The sequence below is a fragment of the Oncorhynchus clarkii genome, chromosome 3, assembly GCF_045791955.1.
Source record: "Oncorhynchus clarkii lewisi isolate Uvic-CL-2024 chromosome 3, UVic_Ocla_1.0, whole genome shotgun sequence".
NCBI lineage: Eukaryota > Metazoa > Chordata > Actinopteri > Salmoniformes > Salmonidae > Oncorhynchus > Oncorhynchus clarkii.
Genome location: NC_092149.1, coordinates 53,077,439 through 53,105,193, shown reverse-complemented (window position 1 = coordinate 53,105,193; position 27,755 = coordinate 53,077,439). Strand labels below are relative to the sequence as shown.

The 27,755-nt window shown below is 43.6% G+C and overlaps 1 protein-coding gene across 1 annotated transcript in view; it reads left to right on the top strand.

Annotated features, from left to right (window-relative positions):
• LOC139406014 (voltage-gated inwardly rectifying potassium channel KCNH7-like) overlaps nucleotides 1–27,755 on the top strand; it is a 92,472-nt gene that overhangs the window by 46,164 nt on the left and 18,553 nt on the right. The window contains exons 7-10 of the mRNA XM_071148476.1: nucleotides 64–489; nucleotides 9,950–10,349; nucleotides 10,471–10,670; nucleotides 13,736–13,988. Of these exons, the coding sequence (XP_071004577.1) occupies nucleotides 64–489; nucleotides 9,950–10,349; nucleotides 10,471–10,670; nucleotides 13,736–13,988 (1,279 nt within the window). The remainder of the gene's footprint in view (nucleotides 1–63; nucleotides 490–9,949; nucleotides 10,350–10,470; nucleotides 10,671–13,735; nucleotides 13,989–27,755) is intronic.

Sequence of the window (27,755 nt, the reverse complement as noted above, 5' to 3'; positions counted from 1 at the left end):
TCTATCAGAAGCCTAGTTAATTAGTGCTCTTAGTGGTTGCCACTTTTCTCTCTGCTACTACAGGTACTGTCACTTGGTGCTGATGTCCTTCCAGAATACAAGCTCCAGACTCCACGCATGGACAGATTCACCATCCTCCACTACAGTCCCTTCAAAGCTATGTGGGACTGGCTCATCCTGCTGCTGGTCATCTACACAGCTATTCTTACTCCCTACTCTGCTGCTTTCCTACTCAATGACCGCGAGGAGCAAATGAGGCGCGAGTGTGGATACTCCTGCAATCCCCTGAACGTGGTGGATTTCATGGTGGACATCATGTTCATCGTTGACATTGTTATCAACTTCCGAACCACCTATGTGAATCTGAACGAGGAAGTGGTCAGCCAGCCAGGGAAGATTGCCATTCAATACTTCAAAGGCTGGTTCCTTATAGACATGGTGGCTGCGATCCCCTTTGACCTGCTTATCTTCGGTTCAGGATCAGATGAAGTAAGTCGTCCCTAATGCATGTCTTTCCTTGTGTTTTTCTCTCTGGGAGGTTTATTGCATATCACTTTAGCAGTGCTCCCATTCTTTTCCCATTTACTAAGCTCAGTTTTATGGGCTACTACTTAAAGCCTGCATTTCTCTGTCTCGTCTCTGAAAGGATTACTGCATTAAATTGCATGTTGCCTTTTTTTCCTTCTGAATGGCCGTCATTTCAAAATCCATTTACGTGGATTAATGGCTTACAAATGGCAATCAATGATGCATTTAAATGAGGGGAGAGTCAGCAGCGCTGTGTGCACAGCTTACATGCAGATGTGAAAGGCCCATTGGGAGGCAGGCTGGCTTGTTTATTTATGAGGGAATATCCCTTCAGGGTCTGGAGCCACTTCAGCGCTTTATCATGCTTTGTTGGCACACCAGAACATGAGAGACAGCTCGTGCTTATAAACCATAATCACCTATTCTACTGCTGCTGAGTCAGACTGAATATTGACAACAAACCAACATTTAAACCAGTGTAATAAACCAAAACCGTTCAATGTTAAATTTACCCCCAATTGTCTTCTATCTATGCCACCAAGGTTTCCCACCAAGGTTTGTCTCCAATTTTTTACCTTCAACTAATTTTTTTCATGTATGTTTTTCGATGAATTTGAAACAGGATATTTAGTACTGTAGAGCTACAGCTTATTTAAGGGTAATTGTTGACCGTTTATATTAGTTTTCTTTATTGACCAACAGCAACCAGGTGTAGGGAGCTATTTTGTCACAACCTGCAAGTGTTAATGGGTTCACATATTTGCCCTTTCAAAGCACAGTTTTTGTCTAAGACAGTAATGATCAGGGAGATTTGTAACCAAGCTAGCAGGCTCCCGTGCTGTGTTTAAGTTCTCCGCCATGCTTCAGTTGCTTATACCCTGCTGGCTGCACAACACACTATACATAACACAGTATTGTTTGTATTCCACTGTAGGTATTCCAGTAATATTTTTTGTAGACTTGAGACTATGCAATGTATTTTTATATGTATTATTGTGTAGGAAAATGTGGTAGTATGCTCGGCAAAAAAATTATAATAATACACTGACCGTTGTTTCCTTTGAACTAAATTAGTAATACATTTTTTAGTAATATTACGTACATATTTCTGTACTTGTACTTAGTAACAAGCTTTTGCTCAGTCGGAATAGCTTGAAATAAATTAGTGTGTTTTTGCCTGTCTTGCATCCCCTGAATAGTTTAATTGAGGAGGCTATTTTCTATTGGTAACGGACCTGTAATGCTACTATAAGCCCTAGCTATGTGGAGCTAGATCAAACAGCTAAATGGGCCAGGCAGGGATATGTACATGAGCACAGTGCTAGAAAGACACGCTGTACATGTACAGTATGTTCCTCAGCCGAGAACTGCTACAGAAAGCATCAAAGAATGTCCAGACTTAACAGCTGCTCATTCAATGTTTCAATTTGATCTGTTTCACACAATTACAGCATCGCCGCAGCTTCAACAATGACATTTCTACCCATTCAACAAACAAACATTCCCACGGCCACACACCAAAGTCTCATCCACACATACAGCGGGGTCCATAATAATTGGCACCCTTGATAAAGATTAGGAAAGAATACTATAACATCCAAATCAAATACTGAGCTATGTTGTATTTAAAAAAATATATATATTGTTTAACAAGTACTGTAAGTATGAGGTACTTTTCTGCACCGCTGGTGTGCTTGGCCAAAGAGCTCTATTTGCATGTCATCTGACCATCGCACCGGTTCCAATCAAAGTGTCAATGTCGCTTATCAAACTGCAGGCAGTGCTACTGTATGGTCAGATAACATGAAAATACAGCTCTTTGCCCATGCACCACTGGTGGGTTTGGTGTTGAAAAACAGAAGCATATGCAGAAAAGTACCTCATACCTATGGTAAACTATGATGGTAGATTTTTGATGTTATGAGGCTATTTTGCTTCCACTGGTCCTGGGGCTGTTGTTAAAGGAGAATTGAGCTTTTTTACAACCATATCTACATTTTTGATATAAATGGCATATTATAGAAAGGTCCAGACACCGTTTTTCTCAATTTGACTTGTGTCTGAGAAACTTCTTCTTCGTTGTGCAGCATGTACTGTACGGGGGCTCTTCCATTAAAAAAATAATAATGTTTGGCCTTCCTGTGACATCGGGTGCTGTAGGTGTCATGTAGGGCAGGTAGTTTGCCCCCTGTGATGCGTTGTGCAGACCGCACCACCCTGTGGAGAGCCTTGTGGTTGAGGGCGGTGCAGTTGCCATACCAGGCTGTGATGCAGCCCCTACAGGATGCTCTCGATTGTGCATCTGTAAAAGTTTGTCAGGGTTTTGAGTGACAAGGCAAATTTCTTCAGCCTCCTGAGGTTGAAGAGGCGCTATTGCGCCACAATGACGCTTATGGGCACAAACCCACCGTCGCTGGACCAGACAGGACTGGCAAAAAGTCCTCTTCGGTGACGAATCGCGGTTTGTCTCACCAGGGGTGATGGTCAGATTCGCGTTTATCGTAGAAGGAATGAGCTTTACACCGAGGCCTGTACTCTGGAGTGGGATCGATTTGGAGGTGGAGTGGTCCATCATGGTCTGGGGAGGTGTGTCACAGCATCATCGGACTGAGCTTGTTGTCATTGCAGGCAATCTCAACGCTGTGCGTTACAGGGAAGACATCCTCCTCCCTCATGTGGTGCAGTCCATGACGAGGAGATGCACTGCAGTACTTAATGCAGCTGGTGGCCACACCAGATACTGACTGTTACTTTGATTTTGACTCCCCCTTTGTTCAGGGACACATTATTCCATTTCTGTTTGTCACCTGTCTGTGGAACTTGTTCAGTTTATGTCTCAGTTGTTGAATCTTGTTATGTTCATACAAATATTTACACATGTTAAGTTTGCTGAAAATAAACGCAGTTGACAGTGAGAGGACGTTTAGCTCAGTATTTGTATTATTTATTTTATACAGTCTTTTTTAGCAACATGACATCTTATTAAGATCTATTCATGTACACCCTCAGGAAGAATATGACACTTAAAAAAAATATTCTCACAAGTGAGCACTAAGATATGGTCATTTTCACATGTTCATAAATTCTTAGAATGTTTGGGAATTACGTATACCAAAGCATTTGTGAATATTCTATAACAATATAGAGTGGGAATGAGGCCGTGCATTTGGACAATCAATAGACATTGCAGTAAAGAAAACGTAATAAAAACCTCTGTCTCGTCCATGACTTGAGTCTACACAGACCAGTGCGCCATAGCCAATCAGAGCTACAGTAGGCCTTTATGCAAACAAGCCATTTGCCACACTGGCCTGCCATCATATACTTTAAACTGGACTGTGTGTTTCCAGGCAGTTGCAACAGCGCGACTTTAGATCATTAGAACGCATTAGCCAAAAGCCACAAAATACGCCTGAATTGATTTCTGAAAATATGTACAGTAAATACCGTGGGAGTCCTCTTACATCTGGGAACTTTAAAGTCCTTTTTATCAAACAACCACTAATATGTAGGCTCTCTCAGTTATGCACATCAACAACTAATGCTAGCCAGAGCAAGATGAGCTAAAATCTAACGAAGCAACATTAGATAAACCCTCTCAAACATTTTCAGCTAGCTGGCAGTCAAAATCGCACTGATACACAATGGGTAAGTGTATCCTACTTGTCCTTCTGCAGCTGTAGCCTACTCGTCCTTTTGCTTGTCCCAAGCAAGCACCCAAGCTAACTGGCTAAAGTTGACTAGCTTGCTATCTAGCTACTTCCAGACACAAACGAGAGAACACCTCACTCTGACCATTTTATTCACCATAGCAAAGGTGGTTAGGCTGTTTACATGTTATCTAGAGCGGTCATGACTAACTTTTTTTTTTTTTTTGCCTACGTTTTTCTTATACCGGTCATATTCAGCGGATGTTGCTCATTTTTAAATTCATCAGTTGTTCTGTACTCTGGCACACTCAGACGAGAGTACGCTGAAGTCTGAGTAGATGGCCAGTGAATTTGCAAACGCAAGAGATATGCTAACTGTGATAACAGTCGTTCAAATTCTTTCTAGCTAACCAAATGACACCTGCATCTCTAGCTGTGTATTGCCACCAAAAAACGATATCAGGGGAAACATCAGTCAATCATCTGCTCCTCCAATGACATGACATCCTCCTAGCAGATAGCTAGCTATCTACTGTAGCTAATGTTAGGCTCTGTGTCTTTAGCTTGCTACATAAATAGATACGCTAACCTATTAGCCACGTTATGACTGACTTGTGATCATTGCCCTTGCTAGTTTGATTGTATTGACATTCACAGAGATAGTTACATTCGTCCGTTTTTGTCCTAAATATTGAATCATGTAAACTGAAACAGTGGATCCCGAATGGAGGCAGCAAACAATGTACCAAGCCAGCTGTGATTTACAACCTAATAACAATATTTTTTGGACTACCAAGAAATGTATTGGTGAATTATATTAATCATGCATTAAACTGCATCCAGCCAATGACGTTGCCAGAGTACTAACCACCGGTCCATCATTGCGCACACCTGGCACTCATCATTATGCACACCTGTTAATCATTATGATTCACACCTGGACTCCATTACCTTCATCATTTCCTCCCCTTTATATGTCACACTCTATGGTCACTCACCAGTGTATTGGCGGTCTGCCTTATGTTAGTGTCGTGTTCTTGGTTTTATGAAAACGGTGCACCTGCTTCTGACTCACCGCCCCATCATTACAGAATACCAACTCAAAATATGGAATGGAAGCAGCAGGACAACCAGACGATTGATGAACAAGGTGACGTTCTTCGTCAACACCATGATCAGCTGGCTCAACTGGGGACGGCCATGGAAGATGTTCTCAACAGCGGAGGATAATCTAGAGCCAGTCTATCCAACGAGTCAGCGGAGGATATTCTAGAGCCAGTCTACCCACCGAGTCAGCACACCAGCCCATCGCTCAGGTCAGCGATGCCCGTCTATCCCTCCCAGAGAAATATGACGGGACACCATCCAAATGCCGTGGCTTCCACCTTCAGTGGTCCCTCTATTTCGCACATCAGATGGGAGCCCCCTCCACTGAGAGATCTAAGGTTGCCATGGTTATTTCTCTGCTGACTAGGCGGGAATTGGAGTGGGCTACAGCCATCTGGGTGAGAGGAGGCGCTTGAGTCTCATGAGGGGTTCATGGCTCTGTTTAAATGTATTTTCGATCATCCCTCCGAGGGCAGAGGGAGGTCAGCGTCTGCTTCAGCTCCAGCAGGGGAATCAGACGGCTGCTGAGTATGCGCTTACCTTCCGGACAGTAGCAGCTTCCAGTGGATGGAATGAGCCGGCGCTCAGCACGTTATTTAGAGGAGGTCTGCGTGAGGAGGTCCAGACGGAACTGGCCTGCCGAGATGACAATCTCACCCTGGACGCACTCATTGCGATGGCCATCCATCTGGATAACCTCCTTCGGGAGCATCGGCATCTTCATCGCTTCTCTCCCTCTTTCGGCGAGTGCCTGAACCCATGGAGGTAGGGGTCGCATGCCTTCCAGCGGTGGACGAATCAGACGGATACAGCTGGGGCTCTGTCTGTACTGTGGCCAGGGAGGGCCCAAGCACCAGCGGTGTCCGTTACTTCAGAATCAGGTATCCACTAGAGCAGAGGGACAGTCACGTGATGTTACATCACCTGGACCATGAGTGAGTATTCCATCTACTGCTCTTCCTGTTAGACTCTTTGTAGTACCCTTCACTCTGGTTGACTGTCCCTCATTCCCCGTGTCTACAGCTTTAGTGGATTCCGGTGACTATGAATCAGACCCTTGCCTCCTCTCTCAATATTACTACATACCCGCTCTCCTCTCCTTTACCGGTTCAAGGTCTTGATTGTCGGCCTCTAGGATCCAGAACAATCACACACATCACCCAACCACTCACCCTCACCGTGGAGCCCAATCACCAGGAAAACATCCCCTTCATCACCAGTGCACCAGGTCACAAGAGCATCCTCTGCCTACCTTGGCTTTAGCGCCAGAACCCTACCATCTCATGGTCAGGTATGAGAATCACTGACTGGTCACCTGAATGCCGGAAGACCTGCTTCCCTGTCCCCTGTGGTTCCACATCGGTTGAGAGTTCTGTGGTTGCCCTCCAGCCCAACATCCCAGAGGAATATCAGGATCTAAGGGAGGTATTCTCCAAGACCCGCGCTACCTTCTTCTTCGTGGCCAAGAAGGAGGGGGGATTACACCCTTGTATTGATTAACGTGGACTCAATGACATCACCACAAAATATCATACCCTCTCCCGTTGGTGCCATCGAGCAGCTCCGTGGGGCCCGGTTCTTCACCAAACTGGACCTGCGGAGTGCCTACAATCTCATTTGCATCCGTAAGGGGATGAGTGGAAGACGGCGTTCAGCACGATGTCTGGTTACTACGAGTACTTGGTTATGCCCTTTGGCTTAGCCAATGCTCCGTCAATGTTCCAGGCATTTGTCAACGAGGTGTTTAGGGACACGGTAGGACGTCAGGTGACTGTTTACACCGATGCCATCCTAATCTTCTCGACCAACCTGGAAGATCACATCACTCACGTTTGAGCAGTCCTGGAATGCCTCTTGGCTAACCACCTGTTTGTCAAGGCGGAGAAGTGCCAATTCCACCAGAGGGCTGTCTCCTCCTTGGGCTACCAAATCAGCCCGCAGGGAGTGAGGATGTAGAACAAGAAGGTAGATGCGGTAAGGTCATGGCCAGTCTCAACCACCAAGGGGTTACAATGGTTTTTGGGGTTTGCCAACTTTTACCGCCGCTTCATCAGGAACTTCAGCGCCGTCACCGCCCCTCTCACCTCCCTCCTCAAAGTTGGGTTGGCCTCCAGCAGCTGACGAGGCCTTTCGTCTCCTCAAGGGGCGTTTCACCTCCGCCCCTTTGCTGAAACACAGATCCCATGCTACCTTTTGTGTTTGAGGTAGACCGTATCTACAATTCGGAGAGGGTCCTGTCCAGAGGGCACCCATAATCCCATCCTCCTTAATCGTGGGTCCAGTGGTTTGGAACATAGAAATGGACATTCGCCAGACTATAGAGAGGGAGCCTGCACCCAGATATTGTCCTCCCACGCGCATCTACGTTCCCACAGGGATAAGGGATCGGCTGCTGGACTGGGCACACAGCTGTTGTCGCTGGATATCCAGGTATTTCTCGCACCATCCATTCCCTCACTGAGAAACACTGGTGGCCCACCATGGTGCAGTATGTTACACGGTATGTCAACTCCTGTTCCGTGTGTGTTCAAACCAAGTCCCCCCGGAATGCTCCAGCAGGGAAGCTCCTGCCGCTTCCCGTGCCTCAGTGACCTTAGCTTCCCGTCCATTGTCAGAAGGAACAGGCAGACCGTCACCGCAGTGAGACCCCTGTGTTCCATCCTGGGGATCGCGTCTGGCTCTCTACCAGGAACCTCCCACTCTGCCTGCCCTGCAAGAAACTGATCCCCCAGTTTGTGGGGCCATTCAAGGTTCTCCGGAGGGTGACATACAAGATACAATTACCCAGTCACTACCGTATCTCACCCTCTTAACATGTCTCCCATCTCAGGCCAGTTGTTCCTGGTCCCCTAGCTGATGCTGTCCCTCACACCTCCTAGACATCGAGGGGGGCCCGGGGTACGCTGTCAGATCCTTACTGGACTCCAGACGTTGTGGGGGTCTGCTCCAGTTTCTGGTGGCCTGGGCAAAGTATGGCCCAGAGGAGCGGTGTTGGGTTCCGGTGGAGGACATTCTGAACCCCAACATCATACGTGATTTACCCCTTCTCCAACCGGACCAACCCGCTCCTCGTCCTCGGGGTTGTCCCCCTGGTCGGCGTCGTCCTACGGCTGGAGCCGCACGTTAGAGGGGAGGGGGTACTGTCACGTCTGCTCCTCCCCTCCGGCGTACGACGTTGCCAGAGTACTAACCACCGGTCCTGAGATTCATCATTACGCGCACCTGTTACTCATTATAATTCACACCTGATTCACATTACCTTCATAATTTCCTCCCCTTTATATGTCACTCTCCCATGTACACTCACCATTTGGTGTTATTCTTGTGTATTGGTGTTCTACCTTATGTTAGTGTCGCGTTCTTGGTTTTATTAAATCGTTGCACCTGCATCTGACCCACCGCCCCATCATTATAATACGTCATGGAATGCTGAGTCAAATGGAACCAATTTTTAAAACCTCTTAAGTCGGTTTTGTAGCAACAACTGTGAATTTGATATTTTTGACTGATGAGTCTGTTAAATATCTGCAATGTAGTGAAAATGCTGTCATTTCCACTTTAAGGGTGCCAATAGTTATGCACCCCACTGTACATTAGAACCACTGTCAGTGTTATCAATTACGGACCCTTTAAAAATAATGAATGGCTGCCAGGGTCATATTAATTGTCAAGTAAACAAATTATCTCCCTAAAGAGGACGATGGTGTAAGTGTAGCCATTGCTGATGAGAGAGCAAGCAGCAACCTCCCTAGGTATCATTCATTGCGTTGCCTTCCTCCCACCCAGACTTCAATAAAGCAGGATTTATCTGCCGGCTGCTTGTATCACAGCTCCGTGTTAATTCGTCCTTGACCAGAGAGTCATTACATTGAAAGTCGCCAAGATTAAGTCTTTGAATTATACTGTTGAGACGAGTGCTGAGAAAGCTCATTACTGTTGAAATAGTGAATTTGACTCTTTTTCCAGCCTTTTTTAAATCAGAGGTGTAAGCTAACTTTGGTAAAACATCTGTTGGACTGAAGTATATTTTAATGCAGCTGTGTGATATTAATATACTGTAAGTTAGTGCACACTTTGCATATAAATCAAATGCAGTAAATACATTGAGTATACCAAACACTAGGAACACCTTTCTAATATTGAGTGGCACCCCACCTCTACAAGGTGTCGAAAGCGTTCCACAGGGATGCTGGCCCATGTTGACTCCAATGCTTCCCACAGTTGTATAAAGTTGGTTGGATGTCATTGGGTGGTGAACCATTCTTGATACACATGGGAAACGGTTGAGCATGAAAACCCAGCAGCATTGCAGTTCTTGACACAAACCGGTGCGCCTGGCACCTACTACCATACCCTGTTCAAAGGCACATATTTTGTCTTCCCTATCCATGTGTCAATTGTCTCAAGGCTTAAAAAATCCTTCTTTAACCTGTCTCCTCCCCTTCGCCTACACGGATTGAAGTGGATTTAATAAGTGACATCAATAAGGGACCATAGCTTTCACCTGGATGCACCTGGTCAGTCTATGTCATGGAAAGACAAGGTGTTCTTAATGTTTTTTACACTCAGTATTTCTTTGGTAAAAGGTGGAACATATTTCACAGTGTCTGGTCATGTCTCTTGGAGTGCTTGTTAAATATGCACCGTATGTTTTGTCTCTTTAGACTACCACTCTGATTGGCCTGTTAAAGACAGCCCGACTGCTGCGATTGGTGCGTGTGGCCAGGAAACTGGATCGTTACTCTGAGTATGGAGCTGCTGTGCTAATGCTACTCATGTGCATCTTTGCACTTATTGCTCACTGGCTAGCCTGCATATGGTACGCCATTGGCAATGTGGAGAAGCCTTACCTGGAGCACAAGATTGGTTGGCTCGACAATCTGGGTGTCTCCATTGGCAAGAGGTATAACTACAGTGACCCTAGTTCTGGGCCCTCCATCAAGGACAAATATGTCACAGCACTTTACTTCACGTTCAGCAGTCTAACCAGCGTGGGCTTTGGGAATGTCTCCCCAAATACCAACTCAGAAAAGATCTTCTCTATCTGTGTCATGCTGATCGGCTGTGAGTATTCATTGTGTAACTTTTGTCCTTAAATTGACGAGATTGGTTGTACAAATCAATGCATATTATGAAAACACCAAATAATTGTACCCCTGTCTTTATATATGTCTGTGTTGTTCAGCCCTCATGTATGCCAGCATCTTCGGTAACGTCTCAGCCATCATCCAGCGGCTGTACTCTGGCACAGCAAGATACCACACCCAGATGCTCCGGGTTCGAGAGTTCATCCGCTTCCATCAGATCCCCAACCCACTAAAGCAGAGACTGGAGGAGTACTTCCAACACTCCTGGACCTACACCAACGGCATCGACATGAACACGGTAAACAGAACAGAACCTCAAATCAGCATACCAACATAGTTAAATCCTCTTTCTTGCCAATGTGATCCTCGTGCAAAATGCTTTAAAAAAAAACGTTTTTATTTTTTATTTCTGCTTTTCGATTGGAATAACATCTACGCTGGTAAGAGCAGGAGGTATATATTCTATATTATTATATTAAATACATATTATGTGAAAGTATGCACTGTAACTATTTCCATTTTCGCTTAATTGCTTGACATTTTTCTTTGGCTTTCAAAACATATTATAATATTTGGCTCTCAAAACATCTCATAATAGCCCATCATGTGTCGACAGAAGACAAATCAGCAACACCATAAACCACGACCATTGTCATTGTCATCATCACCACTTTTCTTTTCAGTTTTTGAGTGAAGTGTTTCAGTTTCCATACCATCTCCTGTGTTCTGTGTGCCAACACTGAGCTTCCACATGCATGCCGGATTCTCATTACAAGAGTGCCTTGCGCTGAGGCTAAGGGCATATGTCACAGGTTGGCTTGCACGTGGCTGCATGAGCTTGCTGAAAGGATATAGTAGTGTTTTCTTCTTATAAAATCAAATACAATTTTATTCGTCACCATGCTTCGTAAACAACAGCTGTAGAGGAAGAGTGAAATGCTTACTTATGGCCCCTTCCCAACAAAGCAGAGTAAGAAAATAGAGAAATAACAGAACCGCTCATTCGGATTAAAAATGCAATATATGTTTACGAGTAGATTATATTTCCCTGTCGAAACCACTCGATCCGTCTATGGGAAGTGGTTCGATGTAAGTCTCTGGTTGTCCACTAGAGGTCGCAATGTCCTTAGTTGTAGGCTTTTTCTGTCTTGGAGTGTTCATTAGAATAGATACCTCAGGTGGTGAGAGGGATCTGTTCTTCCCTCTCATCTTCAGTCAAATATCCTAGACTACTTTACATACACAGATGCAGACTGTGAATGTTTGGTCTAGTCTTTAGCTTCTTCACTCGTTAAGAGTTTCAGAGGGTCTTACCATTTTCAGCCTTGTAGCCACCGCTCCACGCTGTCTGGTCTTGTAGTTTTAACCATTTCAACGTGTGGGCCATGACCTCACGTTCTCTGGTCTAATATAAATGTCATTCTGTACAGCACTTTGAGATATCAGCTGATGTACGAAGGGCTATATAAATAAATTTGATTTGATTAGTGAGTCCTTTTAAGCACTCTGGTCTTGGAGGGTGTTCCCTCATGTTGACACGAACTCTGAGCTCACTTGTGCCCAGTCAGTAGCCATGCCCAAGTTTGCATGAAACACAATTCTCATTTAGAAGGCTAAAATCACATTGCTATCTTCACAACAGTATTCTCATATTTTTTTTATCATATCATTTTTTACAACATTTAGATGTAAACCTGATATGTACAGTGTGAAAGCTCTTAAAGTTACAATGTTTCTTTTATAATGTCTTTCTCATTCTTTTTATGACATCACAAAATAGACATTCATTTTCCATATTCCATCTCTCATCATTCCCAACATTCGGATGTTGAAATATATTTTCCCAGTGTTTTTTGTTGTAGTTTTGGGCAGCAAACTCTTCATAAGACACAGACATTTCAATCACCCAAACTAGAAACCAAAAGGAGTCGGCCTGCTGCATTACAATTTACGATTGACGTGAAGTGTCATAAAACCCCCACATCAATCCCTCCCCACCCCCTCTCTGAGGGAGACAGAGCTCTGTAGAGCTGATCCAGCTGTAACCGGATCTTTGGATCCTCACAGGAGAATCATGAGAGATTGTGTCATCTGTGGATCTGTTGGGGCGGTATGCAAATTGGAGTGGGTCCAGGGTGTCTGGTATAATGGTGTTGATGTGAAACATGGCCAGCCTTTCAAAGCATTTCATGGCTACAGATGTGAGTTATAAGGGGAGATAGTCATTTAGACATGTTACCTTGGCGTTCTTGGGCACAGGGACTTTGGGGGTCTGCTTGAAACATGTAGGTATTACAGACTGGATCAGTGAGAGGTTGAAAATATCTGTGAAGACACTTGGCAGCAGGTCAGCGCATGCTCCAAGTACATATCCTGGTAATCTGTTTAAAATGTCTTACTTACATTGGCTATGGAGAGTGATCATCCAGAATAGCTGGTTCTCTCATACATGGTTCAGTGTTGCTTGCCTCAAAGCGAGCATAGTAAGCATAGGCATTTAGCTCGTCTAGTAGGCTTGCATCACTGGGCAGCTCGCGGCTGGGTTTTCCTTTGTACTCTGTGATAGTTTACAAGCCTTGCCACATCCAATGAGCGTCACAGCCGGTGTAGTAAGATTCAATCTTAGTCCTGTATTGACGTGTTGCCTGTTTGATGGTTTGTCGGAGGGCGTAGCATAATTTCTTATAAGAGTCTGGATTAGTGTCCCGCTCCTTGAAAGCGGCGGCTCTAGCCTTTAGCTAAGTGCAGACATTGACTGTAATCCATGGCTTCTGGTTGGGATATGTACGTACAGTCACTGTAGAGACGACTTCGTCGATGCACTTATTAATTATGCCAGTGACTGATCTTGTAAACTCCTCAATGCCATCGGATGAATCCTGGAACATATTCCAGTCTGTGCTAGTGAAACAGTCTGGTAGCTTAGCATCCGCTTCATCGGACCACTTCCGTATTGAGCGCGTCATCGGTACTTCCTGTTTCTAAAAACGTACAGTATCTTTCATTGTGAAAAAAGGTCTGAACAGTCTGTGTGAGTGTATACAGTAGTTACATTTGCATCACTTTACATCACTGAAACACTTCATTATCATAGTAATTTACATGTGGGCCAACAGAGGAATAGTTTAACCTAGGTTCATTCCTATGTATTGTAAAGGTAAGTATATCCTTTTATTGTTTTTGTCACTACAGGTAGCCTACTTTAAATTCCAGGAGATTAAAACACTTTTAAGATACCGTAACCATTTGAGAAGGGTGATCATAACTATGAAAACAAATATGTAAAACCCAATTGGTTGACTCAAGAGGTGATCCACGTTGGCTGCATCCTATAATTGTTCAATTTCTCCACACATACTGTAGGTGTTAAAAGGATTCCCTGAGTGTCTTCAGGCAGATATCTGCCTCCACCTCAACCAGGATCTGTTGGAGAGCTGCAAGGCCTTCCATGGAGCTACCAAGGGCTGCCTGAGAGCCCTGGCCATGCGCTTCCAGACCACCCACGCCCCCCCAGGGGACACCCTGGTCCACTCTGGAGACGTCCTCACCGCACTTTACTTCCTGTCTCGGGGCTCCATAGAGATCTTGAAGGATGACATTGTGGTGGCCATTCTGGGTAAATGCAGTTGAACTATAAATAGAAATGGGTGTTTTTTGTTTGTTTGTTTTATTTTTAAATTTAACCAGGTAAGTCAGTTAAGAAAAGTATATTAATTACAATGACAGCCTACCAGGGAACAGTGGGTTAACAGCCTTGTTCAGGGGTAGAACAACATATTTTCACCTTGTCACTTCAGGAATTCGATCCAGCAACCTTTTGGTTACTGGCCCTATGCTCTAACCACTAGGCTACCTGTTGCCATATGGTCAAGTGAAACTCCTGGCACAAATTATATACTAGTTGTTAATGGAAAACTCCACCCAAAAACAATATTTTTGTATTTGTTTTGCATGTGAGCAATCAACTTTCAAAATACAGAAATACAGACGGTAAGATACATTTAGCATCACATCGGGTATATTGCATTTAGCATCATATGATGCAAAACGCAGCATCACATGATACAAAATGCATCATACCGGCTGTATTTCTGTATTTTTTACAATTTTGAAACATAATTGCTCACATGCAAAACATTTTGGGACTATATCAACAACAGGACAATGAAAAAAAAAAACACCAAAAGATAGTTTTTGGGTGGAGTTTTCCTTTAAGGCTAAGAGTTTTTCATGACCATGTGATCTGAGCAGTAAAAACTCCAGGCTCTCATACATGCTGATTGGAAAACATGCTAATGCTTATTGGTAGCTTTTTGAGGCATGACAAGACACATTGCTACTTACTGTACTGTCAGGGCAGTATTGAAAGGACACAACCAAGTGGAGAACTGTGGTTGGTGAGAAATTTTTCTAACAATGGTTTCAGGAGCACTTACTCTGGCATGAGTATTAATATTAAAATTCATTTCTTCTGTGTTTATACAATTAAAGCAGACATTATTTTTTTTTTGCATGTTTGCTGGACGGGTTGATTTGAATTATTGATTCGAATGATTCCGTCCTAGACCATGTAGGGTCTTCGTGCTCGTATGATATTTGCAGATATGTTGCGCTAGATGTCAGCTCAGGCAGGGATACACAGTGCCACCTCCCAAAGGAAAGATGGGCGGTTTTTCAAACACTGATCCACTGCAGCAGACCTCTTGTTCAAATCCAACAACTGACTGGAACAATGTGTTCTGTCTAGGCTACCCGGAATCGTAACATTCTCCTCGTAAGCTTAAACACCTGAATGTATTTTATACCAGTTGTCTTACCTGGTTATGATTTTACTTCTCACATTTAGACAATAACCGTGACTAGAGAAGTTAGAAAGGCTTCCATTCTTACGGTCCTGTCTGTTAAGGCATTAGGACTGTTCATCAGACATGATGGAGGCTCTGACATTTCTATTAAGTGCCACTGTGTGAGACTGTTTGGCAACTTCGAAGAGCACAGTGTAATGCTAGTTTAATAGCTACAAAAGTGAAGGAACACAGAACAGAGGCATATAGCTAGGCTTAAAGGGGTAGTTCACACAAATGACAAAATTACATAATGGTTCTCCTTAGTGGCCGGAAAAATCTTACCATGCTCTCAGCAGAGCATTTTAAGATTTGCAGCCATTAAAAGAGCAGCGACAGCCATTTCCCTGTGCTCTTTGATATCGCAAAACAGTCTCACACGGAACTGCTTCACGGAAATGTCAGAGCCTCCACCCTGTCTGATGAACAGTCCTAACGCCTTAACAGACAGGACCTTGGGAATAGAAGCCTACCCGACTTCAGAAAGAAAACTCTGCGTAGAGATATGTTTAACCGTTTGTTCAACAGTGCAAGCTCTACCAATCCCCCTTGCATGAACACATAACCTAACAGGTGGAGGCTGGGTTGCTGATGGCGGGGCACTCGGGTTTCCTTTCTGAACCGGCTCCGCTTAATTTCAGAAAGAAAACGCCACGTTGAATTTTTTTTAACCATTTGTTCAGCAATGAATAACGCAAGATTTCGCAATATAGGCTCTACTCCTTCAGGGTAACTCACTGCCGGAGCGAAGCATCCATTATAAGATATAGCCTACGGGCAGTGGGTGCGGTAAACTATCCCAATCCCCCAAAACTGCAGAACTTTACGCCAGACGCTTATGTGTAGCTATGGCAGAAGCGCCGTTGAAAATATTATCATCGAATGACCCCCTAAAGGAATCATATCACGCAAATGAATCTTAAGTAGATTGTTAATCACACGTGCATACTGAGCCACGTATAACTCTGATGTATCTCTTGTGACGTATCGCCAGGTACCCTCGATTGAGGCAAGATGAGCGTCAATCTTGGCACGTGACCATCTGCCTACCCTGCCAATCAACAGTTTGAACCCAGCCGCCCTAAAGAAGCACCGACAGGTGCCAACACTGAAATATTTGAGTAGCCTAATCTATGGCCGACGTGAAATATCTACTACAATACATCCTAAGTATTAAGCACCCAGCCAACCACCTGTGCTAATATCCACTGAACTTTATTACGATAACCACCAAAGCAATGCTATTGACTGTGGGCCGAACACCGACACGTTAAACTATGTAAAACATTGAAATCGCAGATTAATTTTTGGCATCCAAAATCTCCCTGGCGTTGTAATCTAATATAGCATTCATAGGAAGCACAGGACCACGTGCCATGGTCGTCAGTGTGGACGCAGGGACAGAGAGAAGTCATGGAAGCAGCACCGATGCTAAATTACATTTTTCTGCATATCAGGAGATAGCCCGAAGCGTTTGCAGAGGAGACAGAGCCGTGATGTAAACCAGTATCTCTCATCGGTGATGAATAATTGATCGCCCAGCGTGGCCAGTGGTCGCTACCAGTGGCCAGTGGTAGCGTAACATGGACTAAAGGACAGAAAACAGTGTTAGTTTGAGCAGTGACAAATGGCATGCCTTTACCCTTCCTATTCGTTTGGGAATGTGAGTGTCCATAATTAAATCGGAAAGTCGTGGGTTAATGCAATGATTAAAGAAAAATGTGTGCAAAGTGTATTCCCCAACCGTAAAACAATCCTGTAGAAATCCATAAGACGACTGCCTCTAATAATATCATTGTATGAACCAGAACACCCTTCCCTTAATGTGAATCCATTGAGGGTAACCTTTCGCATTGCCTGAAGATGGCTCTTTTGAAGCCCAGGAGGCAGAGAGAGCTCTCATCTTGGTGTATGAGGATATTCTACTTATGCACGGGCTGACAATCATGATCATATAGCAATACTGCATCAACTCAGGTAGGTTTTGCAATCTCAGAATACATCAATTTTAACGTCGTAGTAGCAGAGGATCAGAGTGAAGCCAGGATCAATTGAGAAACAGTAGCAGCGCCGATTCAGAATTGGGCGCCAATAGCTCAGACCGAGCCCTCAGCTCTGACGAAGGAACCAGAGCCGTGATGAGTTCCAGTATCTTGTCACTGTTCAACATTGATGCTGGTAATCAGAGGTTTGCCAGGTGCTGCCCAAGCTCAGCATGCAGGCAGCATAACATGAAAGAGAGGACAAAGTGATCTTAGTTCTGGTGATGATGACAATGTTCCAAATTTGACAGTCCATAATGCAAACAGATCTTACGAAATCAATTAAAGGGAAGGAACACTTTGTTCATTCAGACCTCTGGGAAAGTGTAATGTAAACCCAACACTTGCCTTAATGTGAACTCAAACTTGTGCTATTGAGAAAGAGGAGACATGCTGTATTCTGATATACGTTTGTTGCTTTTCCTTAGGCCATGGAGAGTAGGCAGACAGATGGATTCTTGAGCAGCCGGCATGCTGAAGGGTCCTGACACCCAAATTGAATAGAATCCCTGCTATTGGAGCATGATAAGGCACATTTGCCGTACTGAAATTGGAATAGAAAAGGCATACGTGTTTATATAACAGAAGACATTGTACAGAGAGAAGACCATACAGTAGACTGCTGCAGAGAGCCACAGCTCAGGCATGGCATACCATCACATGGCATAAAACATACAGTATAATTAACAAACCCCGAAAACCGCAGCTAATGTTAGCTAAGTATCCACTTTGTCTAAATAGCCCAATGTCCTACTGAAATTGCTCAGCAGTAGCTTATGCATCTGCAGCATGCACAGTGAGAGTGACCTGATAATGAAAACCTAGACCTAAAAATAGTCTACTTGAACTAAAGGCTAATGTCTAACCTGATAATGAAAGAAATAGACCCAATATAACAATAAATCACATTTACATAAGTATTTAGACCCTTTACTCTGTACTTTGTTAAAGCACCTTTGGCAGGGATTACAATCTCAAGTCTTCTTGAGTATGATGATACAAGCTTGGCACACCTGTATTTGGGGGGGGGTCTCCCATTCTTCTCTGCAGATCCACTCAAGCTCTGTCAGGTTGGATGGGGAGCGTTGCTGCACAGCTATTTTCAGGTCTCTCCAGAGATGTTAGATCAGGTTCAAGTACAGGCTCTGACTGGGCCACTCAAGGACATTCAGAGACTTGGCCTGAAGGCACTCATGCATTGCCTTTACTGTGTGCTTAGGGTCGTTGTCCTGTTGGAAGGTGAACCTTCGCCCCATTCTGAGGTCCTGAGCACTCTGGAGCAGGTTTTCATCAAGGATCTCTCTGTACTTTGTTCTGTTCATCTTTGCCTCGATCCTGGCTAGTCTCCCAGTCCCTGCCACTGAAAAACATCCCCACAGTGTGATGCTGCCACCACCATGCTTCACCGTAGGGATGGTATTGGCCAGGTGATGATCGGTTCTTGGTTTCCTCCAGACGTGACGCTTGGCATTCAGGCCAAAGAGTTCAATCTTGGATTCATCAGACCAAAGAATCTTGTTTCTCATGGTATGCCTTTTGGCAAACTCCAAACGGGCTGTCATTTGCCTTTTACTGAGAAGTGGCTTTTTTGAGTCTTGGTGGTTCCAAACTTCTTCCATTTAAGAATGATTGAGGCCATTGTGTTTTTGGGGACCTTCAATGCTGTACCCTTCCCAAGAACTTTGCCTCGTCACAATCCTGTCTCAGAACTCTACAGACAATTCTTTCAGACATGGCTTGGTTTTTGCTCTGACATGAACTGTCAACTGATAGAAAGGTGTTTGTCTTTCCAAATCATGTCCAATCAATTGAATTTATCACAGGTGGACTCCAATCAAGTTGTAGGAACAGCTCAAGGATGATCAATGGAAACAGGATGCACCTGAGCTCAATTTCGAGTCTCATAGCAAAGAGTCTGCATACTTATGTAAATAAGGTATTTGTGTTTTTAATTTGTAGTATATTTTCAAAAGAAATGTAGCGGTTTTCGCTTCGTCATTATGGAGTATTGTGTGTCGATTGATGAGGAACATATTTTATTTAATACATTTTAGAATAAGGCTGTAACGTAACAAAACGGGTCAAGGGGTCTGAATACTTTCCGAATGCACTGTAAATTACTAGATATGCCTGCATATAAGAGTGTCTGAATAAGCTCTAACAGAGCTTCCCATAAGGGACCATGAATGCTTGATCGCCATATGGGTGTTTAGCAAGCCCACCACATGCTAGGTAATGCTAGTATCAACAGCCCATCCAACATGCTGAAACTATAGCAAGCTTTGATTCGTCACCGCACAGCTATACATGTCAGCTTACATACTAAGGACCAAGGTGATCATTTCAAACCTGAGGAAGAAAGGTTAGGTTTAGGCAGAAGTATCAATTTAAAATGAGCTTGTACTCCTGTGAATATTTACTAGTGAGGAAAATACCCAGTAAGCTTAGCTGACGACGGACTAACGTCATTCGAGTAGCACAAGATATCACAATAACTGACTGATAAACAGTTCATGTAGCACCCACACATTTGGACCAGCACAATTCGGTAGATATGAGTCACGCTTAGTGAGCGGCATCCGGGTATAAGATGGCTGTACAAGCGTTACGTACAAGCATGCATGATAACGCACATGAACTTGCTTACTACTGTTAGGGTTTGTTCATTACGTCTTTGTAAATCATTGGTTCATTGGTCAAATTAGCATTATGACAATATCTTTAGTTAAATCATTCAAGAACCTTTATTAATGCAATTGCAGACAGAAGTTGACAATCAGGAACATAGTACGCATGTTTCTGAGTAAGTTCTGCATCAAACAAAAGGTCTCAAGTTGTTTTACTAAACCGAAGTCCCGCCTTAGTGATGTCACTGACTACGTCATTACCTTTCTACCAAAACCCTGCATCTATAGCTATACAAACAGAGTTTCAGTGTTATCTAAAAGCTAGGCAATAAATGTCCACTCCCCAAAGTTGATTTATTGTGGAATGTCTCTTATCTCCCACACTTCACTGCAGAGTTCTGTCTCAGTCACACATTTCTAAGAGGGGTCTTCTTTAAAAGAGAGTGAGAGAAATAGCAAACAGCTGTGGAACAATTCTAAAACTATATAATGAATATATATATTGTTAATCTGTAGTCTAGGACCCTACACATGTGGTCTTATAACCCCTCCCCTTCTATTAATAAAACATAAGCATAATCAATTATTCTAATACATCAAACATTTTGGTACAACCCTTTTCCTGACCCCTAGGTGAACCCGACACTACTATCCTAAAATGATGTGCCATCATACTGCAATGCTTCAGCAGATGCTATGGAAGGAATAGCTAGTGTTGCCTTCTAAGTAACAACAACCTCACTGTGTGCTCTTGCAACAATAGCTACCATGCCATAACACTATGTGCAGATAATACAGAACATACAGCCATGCATGAATAACACAACATCCACCTAGGTGATGTATACAGAGCCTAACCAGCACATGCTGCCACGATGCAATATTGGCAGCCATGCCATACTGTGTGTGGAAAATAAAGCAAAGAATTCCAGCTAACACCTGAATGTGCAAGCATTCACCACAGCATTACGAGTTACAGCCTCAACACATAATATAACTAGTATGTGAGACATGAAAATAACAAAATGCACAAAAAATGAATAAATACAACTACTAATACATGATGCCTAGAATGAAGTGATTGCTAAAATAGCATACAATACAAAAACATATGATAGAATAAGAATAATAATACTAGAATGCAAGATGGATTGACAGGGAGGATCCGCTATTTAAAATCCATAACACATAAGACATGCTAATAAAAAGCTTCAATCTACTGCTGCAAATAAGAATCAAATAACTACATTGACTGAAATTATACCGTAAATGTATGCTAATAGTGTGACTCATGCAACAAATATGCTACCATGAACATAGATACTCAGATTGCGAAGAGCAGAAACCAGCAGGAGTGTAGCTATATAAGTGCAATAATCCAGAATATTCTGCAAATTAATAAAAGTTGAATGCGTTCTATCTTAAACTGTGTAGGGGAATAGGGTTCCATAGTCATAATGACTTGTACAACATTTAAGGTGTGACTGCCGGCGCAAGTCACTACTAATGTGACTGGCATGACCCGTAAATATAGCCATCAGTGACAGTATGCATAATTCCAGTGTTCTCATGCGCTGCGCAGTGAACGAAAATCGATATTGATGCTGCACTAAATGATAAACATATGCATATAGGCTGAAATACTATCGAATCACCATGATAGATGACGCCGAGAGACATGGCAGCTCATCTTCTAGCTCCTAATCAACTGTATTTTTCTGTATTTAGTTTTTTTGTCTGTTATTTCTTACATTATTAGCCCAGAATGTTTTTTTGTGTTATTAAATACAGCCGGAAATAACTTTTGGATAACAGAGCGACAGTAACCAGCATTACGGCCAGAAATACGACTTTCCGGAATTGGATCCTTTGTTCGTACCCCCAAGGGCAATTGAACTTATCCCCGAGGCTTCTCCAAGACGCCGCCGGTGGAGTGGACTTCAGGGGCCGACTCAGGAGGTGTGCACACCATCCACCCCAGTATACTACTGGCTAATGTTCAGGGTTGCCTATGAGAATAACATTGACGTGTACACGGACATGGTGACTGAGTTCATCAGGAAGTGTATAAGGGATGTGGTTCCCACTGTGACTACCCAATCTACCCAAACCAAAAACCATGGATAGATGGCAGCATTTGCGCAAAACTGAACGTTTTTAACCACATTTAACCATGGCTAGGTGACTGTAAGAGAATCAAATAGGCAAAACGTCAGTACAGAGACAAAGTGGAGTCACAATTCAATGGCTCAGACACGAGACATATGTGGCAAGGTTTACAGGCAATCGTGGATTACAAAAGGGAAACCAGCCACATCGCGGACCCCGACGTCTTGCTCCCGGACAAGCTAAACACCTTCTTCGCCCACTTTGAAGATAATACAGTGCCACCGATGTGACCCGCTACCAAGGACTGTGGGCTCTCCTTCTCTGTGACCGACGTGAATAAGACGTTTAAGCGTGTTAACCCTCGTAAGGCTGTTAACCCCGCTCTGTGCAACTGGGACCTTGACGGGTCGCCACCAGATGGTGAAGGTAGGAAACAACACCTCCACTACGCTGATCCTCAACATAGGGGCCCACAAGGGTGTGTGCTCAGCTCCCTCCCTGTTCACCCATAACTGCTTGGCCACGCAAGCCTCCAACTCATCAAGTTTACAGACGACACAACAGTCATAGGCCTGATTACCAACAATGACGACACAGCCTATAGGGAGGAGGTAAGGGCTTTGGTGGAGTGGTGCCAGGAATATAACCTCTCCCTCAATGTCAACAAAACGAAGGAGCTGATTGTGGACTTCAGGACAGCACACCCCCATCCGCATCGACGGGACACCAGTGGAGAAGGTGAAAAGCTTCAAGTTCCTCGGCATACACATCATTGACAATCTGAAATGGTCCACCCACCCACACAGACAACAGCGTCTCTTCCACCTCAGGACGCTGAAGAAATTCGGCTTAGCCCCTAAGACCCTCACAAAGTTTTATAGATGAACAATTGAGAGTATCCTGTCAGGCTGTATCACCGCCTTTGTACGGCAACTGCACCATCCGCAACCACATGGCTCTTCAGAGGGTGGTGCTGTCTGCCCAACGCATCACTGGGGGCACAATGCCTGCCCTCCAAGACACCTACAGTACCCGATGTCTCAGGAAGGCCAAAGAGATCATTAAGGACAATAACCACCCGAGCCACGGCCTGTTCACCCCGTCATCATCCAGAAGGTGAAGTCAGTACTAGTGCATGAAAGCTGGGGCAGAGAGACTGAAAAACAGCTATCTCAAGGCCATCAGACTGTTAAATAGCCATCACTAGCCGACTACCACCCGGTTACTCAATCCTGCACCAAAGAGGCTGCTACCCTATGTACATAGACATGGAATCACTGGTCATTTTAATAATGGAACACTAGTCACTTTAAAAATGTTTTCATACTGTTTTACTCATTTAATATGTATATAGTGTACTCTACTGTATTTTAGCCAATGCCACTCTGACATTCCACCTCCTAATATTTATATATTTATTAATTCCATTATTTTACTTTTAGATTTCTGTGTATTGTTGTGAATTGTTAGATTCTACTGCACTGTTGGAACTAGCAACACAAGCATTTTGCTACACCTGCAATAACATCTGCTAAATATGTGTGTGTGTGACCAATACAATTAATCTCCTAATCATGATTAAAAAACATTGCTACTAACTCCTATATATTTCAACGCATTGCCTGTATGCTAGCCTAGCATAGGCTTCTTCCTTTTTTCTGACGGGATGATTCCCCATGATGGGGTGTGTGTTCACGGAGCGCGCCGTATCTGCCTGAAAGCAGGTATTGGGAACAAACGAGTAGTTTGATATACAGTGCCTTGCGAAAGTATTCGGCCCCCTTGAACTTTGCGACCTTTTGCCACATTTCAGGCTTCAAACATAAAGATATAAAACTGTATTTTTTTGTGAAGAATCAACAACAAGTGGGACACAATCATGAAGTGGAACGACATTTATTGGATATTAACTTTTTTAACAAATCAAAAACTGAAAAATTGGGCGTGCAAAATTATTCAGCCCCCTTAAGTTAATACTTTGTAGCGCCACCTTTTGCTGCGATTACAGCTGTAAGTCGCTTGGGGTATGTCTCTATCAGTTTTGCACATCGAGAGACTGACATTTTTTCCCATTCCTCCTTGCAAAACAGCTCGAGCTCAGTGAGGTTGGATGGAGAGCATTTGTGAACAGCAGTTTTCAGTTCTTTCCACAGATTCTCGATTGGATTCAGGTCTGGACTTTGACTTGGCCATTCTAACACCTGGAAATGTTTATTTTTGAACCATTCCATTGTAGATTTTGCTTTATGTTTTGGATCATTGTCTTGTTGGAAGACAAATCTCCACCCCAGTCTCAGGTCTTTTGCAGACTCCATCAGGTTTTCTTCCAGAATGGTCCTGTATTTGGCTCCATCCATCTTCCCATCAATTTTAACCATCTTCCCTGTCCCTGCTGAAGAAAAGCAGGCCCAAACCATGATGCTGCCACCACCATGTTTGACAGTGGGTATGGTGTGTTCAGGGTGATGAGCAGTGTTGCTTTTACGCCAAACATAACGTTTTGCATTGTTGCCAAAAAGTTAAATTTTGGTTTCATCTGACCAGAGCACCTTCTTCCACATGTTTGGTGTGTCTCCCAGGTGGCTTGTGGCAAACTTTAAACAACACTTTTTATGGATATCTTTAAGAAATGGCTTTCTTCTTGCCACTCTTCCATAAAGGCCAGATTTGTGCAATATACGACTGATTGTTGTCCTATGGACAGAGTCTCCCACCTCAGCTGTAGATCTCTGCAGTTCATCCAGAGTGATCATGGGCCTCTTGGCTGCATCTCTGATCAGTCTTCTCCTTGTATGAGCTGAAAGTTTAGAGGGACGGCCAGGTCTTGGTAGATTTGCAGTGGTCTGATACTCCTTCCATTTCAATATTATCGCTTGCACAGTGCTCCTTGGGATGTTTAAAGCTTGGGAAATATTTTTGTATCCAAATCCGGCTTTAAACTTCTTCACAACAGTATCTCGGACCTGCCTGGTGTGTTCCTTGTTCTTCATGATGCTCTCTGCGCTTTTAACGGACCTCTGAGACTATCACAGTGCAGGTGCATTTATACGGAGACTTGATTACACACAGGTGGATTGTATTTATCATCATTAGTCATTTAGGTCAACATTGGATCATTCAGAGATCCTCACTGAACTTCTGGAGAGAGTTTGCTGCACTGAAATTAAAAGGGGCTGAATAATTTTGCACGCCCAATTTTTCAGTTTTTGATTTGTTAAAAAAGTTTGAAATATCCAATAAATGTCGTTCCACTTCATGATTGTGTCCCACTTGTTGTTGATTCTTCACAAAAAAATACAGTTTTATATCTTTATGTTTGAAGCCTGAAATGTGGCAAAAGGTCGCAAAGTTCAAGGGGGTCGAATACTTTCGCAAGGCACTGTATATGATAGGCTACTCCCGAGGCTAATTCTACTTAGCTAGCTAGTTTGTAGCCGCTATTGACTGACAACAATAGAGCAGCAACATGGTTGATTCTCGCAATCAGTGACATCCTCACAGCAGCCAAACATTGCAACATGACCATGTTGAACGACGTGGACGAGGTTCAAACTCTGCTAGTGAGCATTCGCAAAGAAAATATTATATCAGAACACAGCACCATAGCGAGAAACATCTAGTTACACAGCAGCGTTGATGCAAAGCAAGAAGCCATCACATAGTAGCAGTAGCTGCAAACGGCAGCAGAACCGTAAAGATTAAATACCCACCCAATAAGATAGACGTTATTGATACTAGCCTCTAATTGGTACCAGGGCATTCGGGTTTCCTTTATGAACTGGCACCACTAATTTCTCTAGTCACTGTTCTTGTCTAAATGTGAGAAGGAAACCCAGCTAGCAATGAGGAATCGGCCCAGAAGCGGCCCTCTTCCCGGGGTGGCGGAACTGATTGAATCAGCCTGGAATCGGGTGTAGGTCTTGGCCTGGATTCAAAATGAATGACTGCTCAGAATTGCCCCAAGTACATTGGGCCGTTTCCGTCTACCGGAATTCAGCCTACTTTGCCGGCATCTTACCAGAACACCCCCAGAAGCGTCCCAATGCACATTTAGTAATTTAGTTATTTAAATATTACTATTACACATTTTATGCATACAAATGCATACAAATTATACCCATCCACCCCCCGAAAAAATGTTTTGTCAGAGAAAACAACGTTTCAGTGTGCATGCACCCGGCCCGCCACAGGAGTCGCTACAGCATGATGAGACAAGGACATCCAGGCTGGCCAAACCCTCCCCTAACTCAGACGACGCTGGGCCAATTGTGCTTCGCCTCATGTGTCTCCCGGTCACTGCCGGCATGGGTATCGAACTAGCATTTGCAGCAACGCAGTTTGTATGGCAATGCAGTGTCTTAGACCGCTGTGCCACTCGGGAGGCTCCATGCACAAGGTTTTTAATGCTTGTCAATTTCCTTGCACAAAGTTTCCAAATACTAAAATACTACTTAAACAGGACTCTTAAAAGAATTTATTTGAAATGTTAATTCTATTTTTTTTTATCACAAAAACAATTAGAAAATATGGGAAAATATATAAATAATGTAATGTTATTTAAAGCAGTCCGTGTAATCATCTGCCAGAGAGTAGAGAGTAGCCCCAATCGGCCCGAGCCCCATTTGGGCCAGATAACTCACTGAGTCTGACTCTCAGCCCAAGTGCCCCATCTCTCGCCCAGAATCGTCCCAGATCCAATGTGGATAGCGGGGAAATCCTAACCAGATAAGACTAGTAGTAACTAGTATAAAATACATTCAGGTGTTGAATATGCCAATCTCGTACTGTAGATCAGCGTTTCTGATAACAAAACATATAGTATTAATATATCACAGAGAAATCCATTTGTATGTACAGGCTTAATGGATTTTGAGAACCAAAAACATGTGAATTGTTTGTAGTAGGCTAGTGTTCTATTGTAAGCAAGTGTTCTATTGTAATCATGATACAAAGCCTTGGTGTGAGAGCTGAGTGTGGGCCTCTACTCTGAGCCACTCTGCTGTGCTGCAGTCGTGTGTTAGGGAAGTATCTGGTCCCTGCTGAGGTGGAACACTGAGGCTGGAGGCCACTCCTCATAGGTCACTTAAAGCCACACAGCAGTCCAACCTATTGCATCTCATTCACACAAAATGCTGCACATGGGTTGACATTTACTAAGACCTGGCACCACTGAAAGGCCGCCTTAAGCCCGATGACGAGTGGCTTAAGATGCCCTTTAAACTATACACTCTGTATACACGCCACCCGCTGAGAGCTGACAAACTGGTCTCTCACGTTTGTAAAGAGCATAATATAATTCATTATACAAGAGTAATTCCAAATTTAACAAATGCATTGCATCTCATTATCACAACAATCGATTCCTTTTTGTAGTTGAACAAGCAAAGTATGTTGATCACTAACTCAAACGGTGCTCATCACATCAAAGTTGTTTCTATCGGATATACTGTATACTGTATTACTTTGTTTAAATCATGGATCAAGACCACTGATGTACAGACCTTGAGTTGACAACGCATATAGAGACAGAAAGAAAATAGGCACTATACTTTTCAGATCCTCAAAGGCAAACCCAGACCGGCCGTCCTTCTCCACACCAGTCGAGTGCATTAGTCTACACTCCACAGGAGGTTGGTGGCACCTTAAGTGGAATGGTATCAAACACATGGTTTCCATGTGTTTGATGCCATTCCCTATGCTCCATTAGAGTCTTTATTATGAGCTGCCCTTTCCTCAGCAGTCTCCTGTGTTACACACAGAC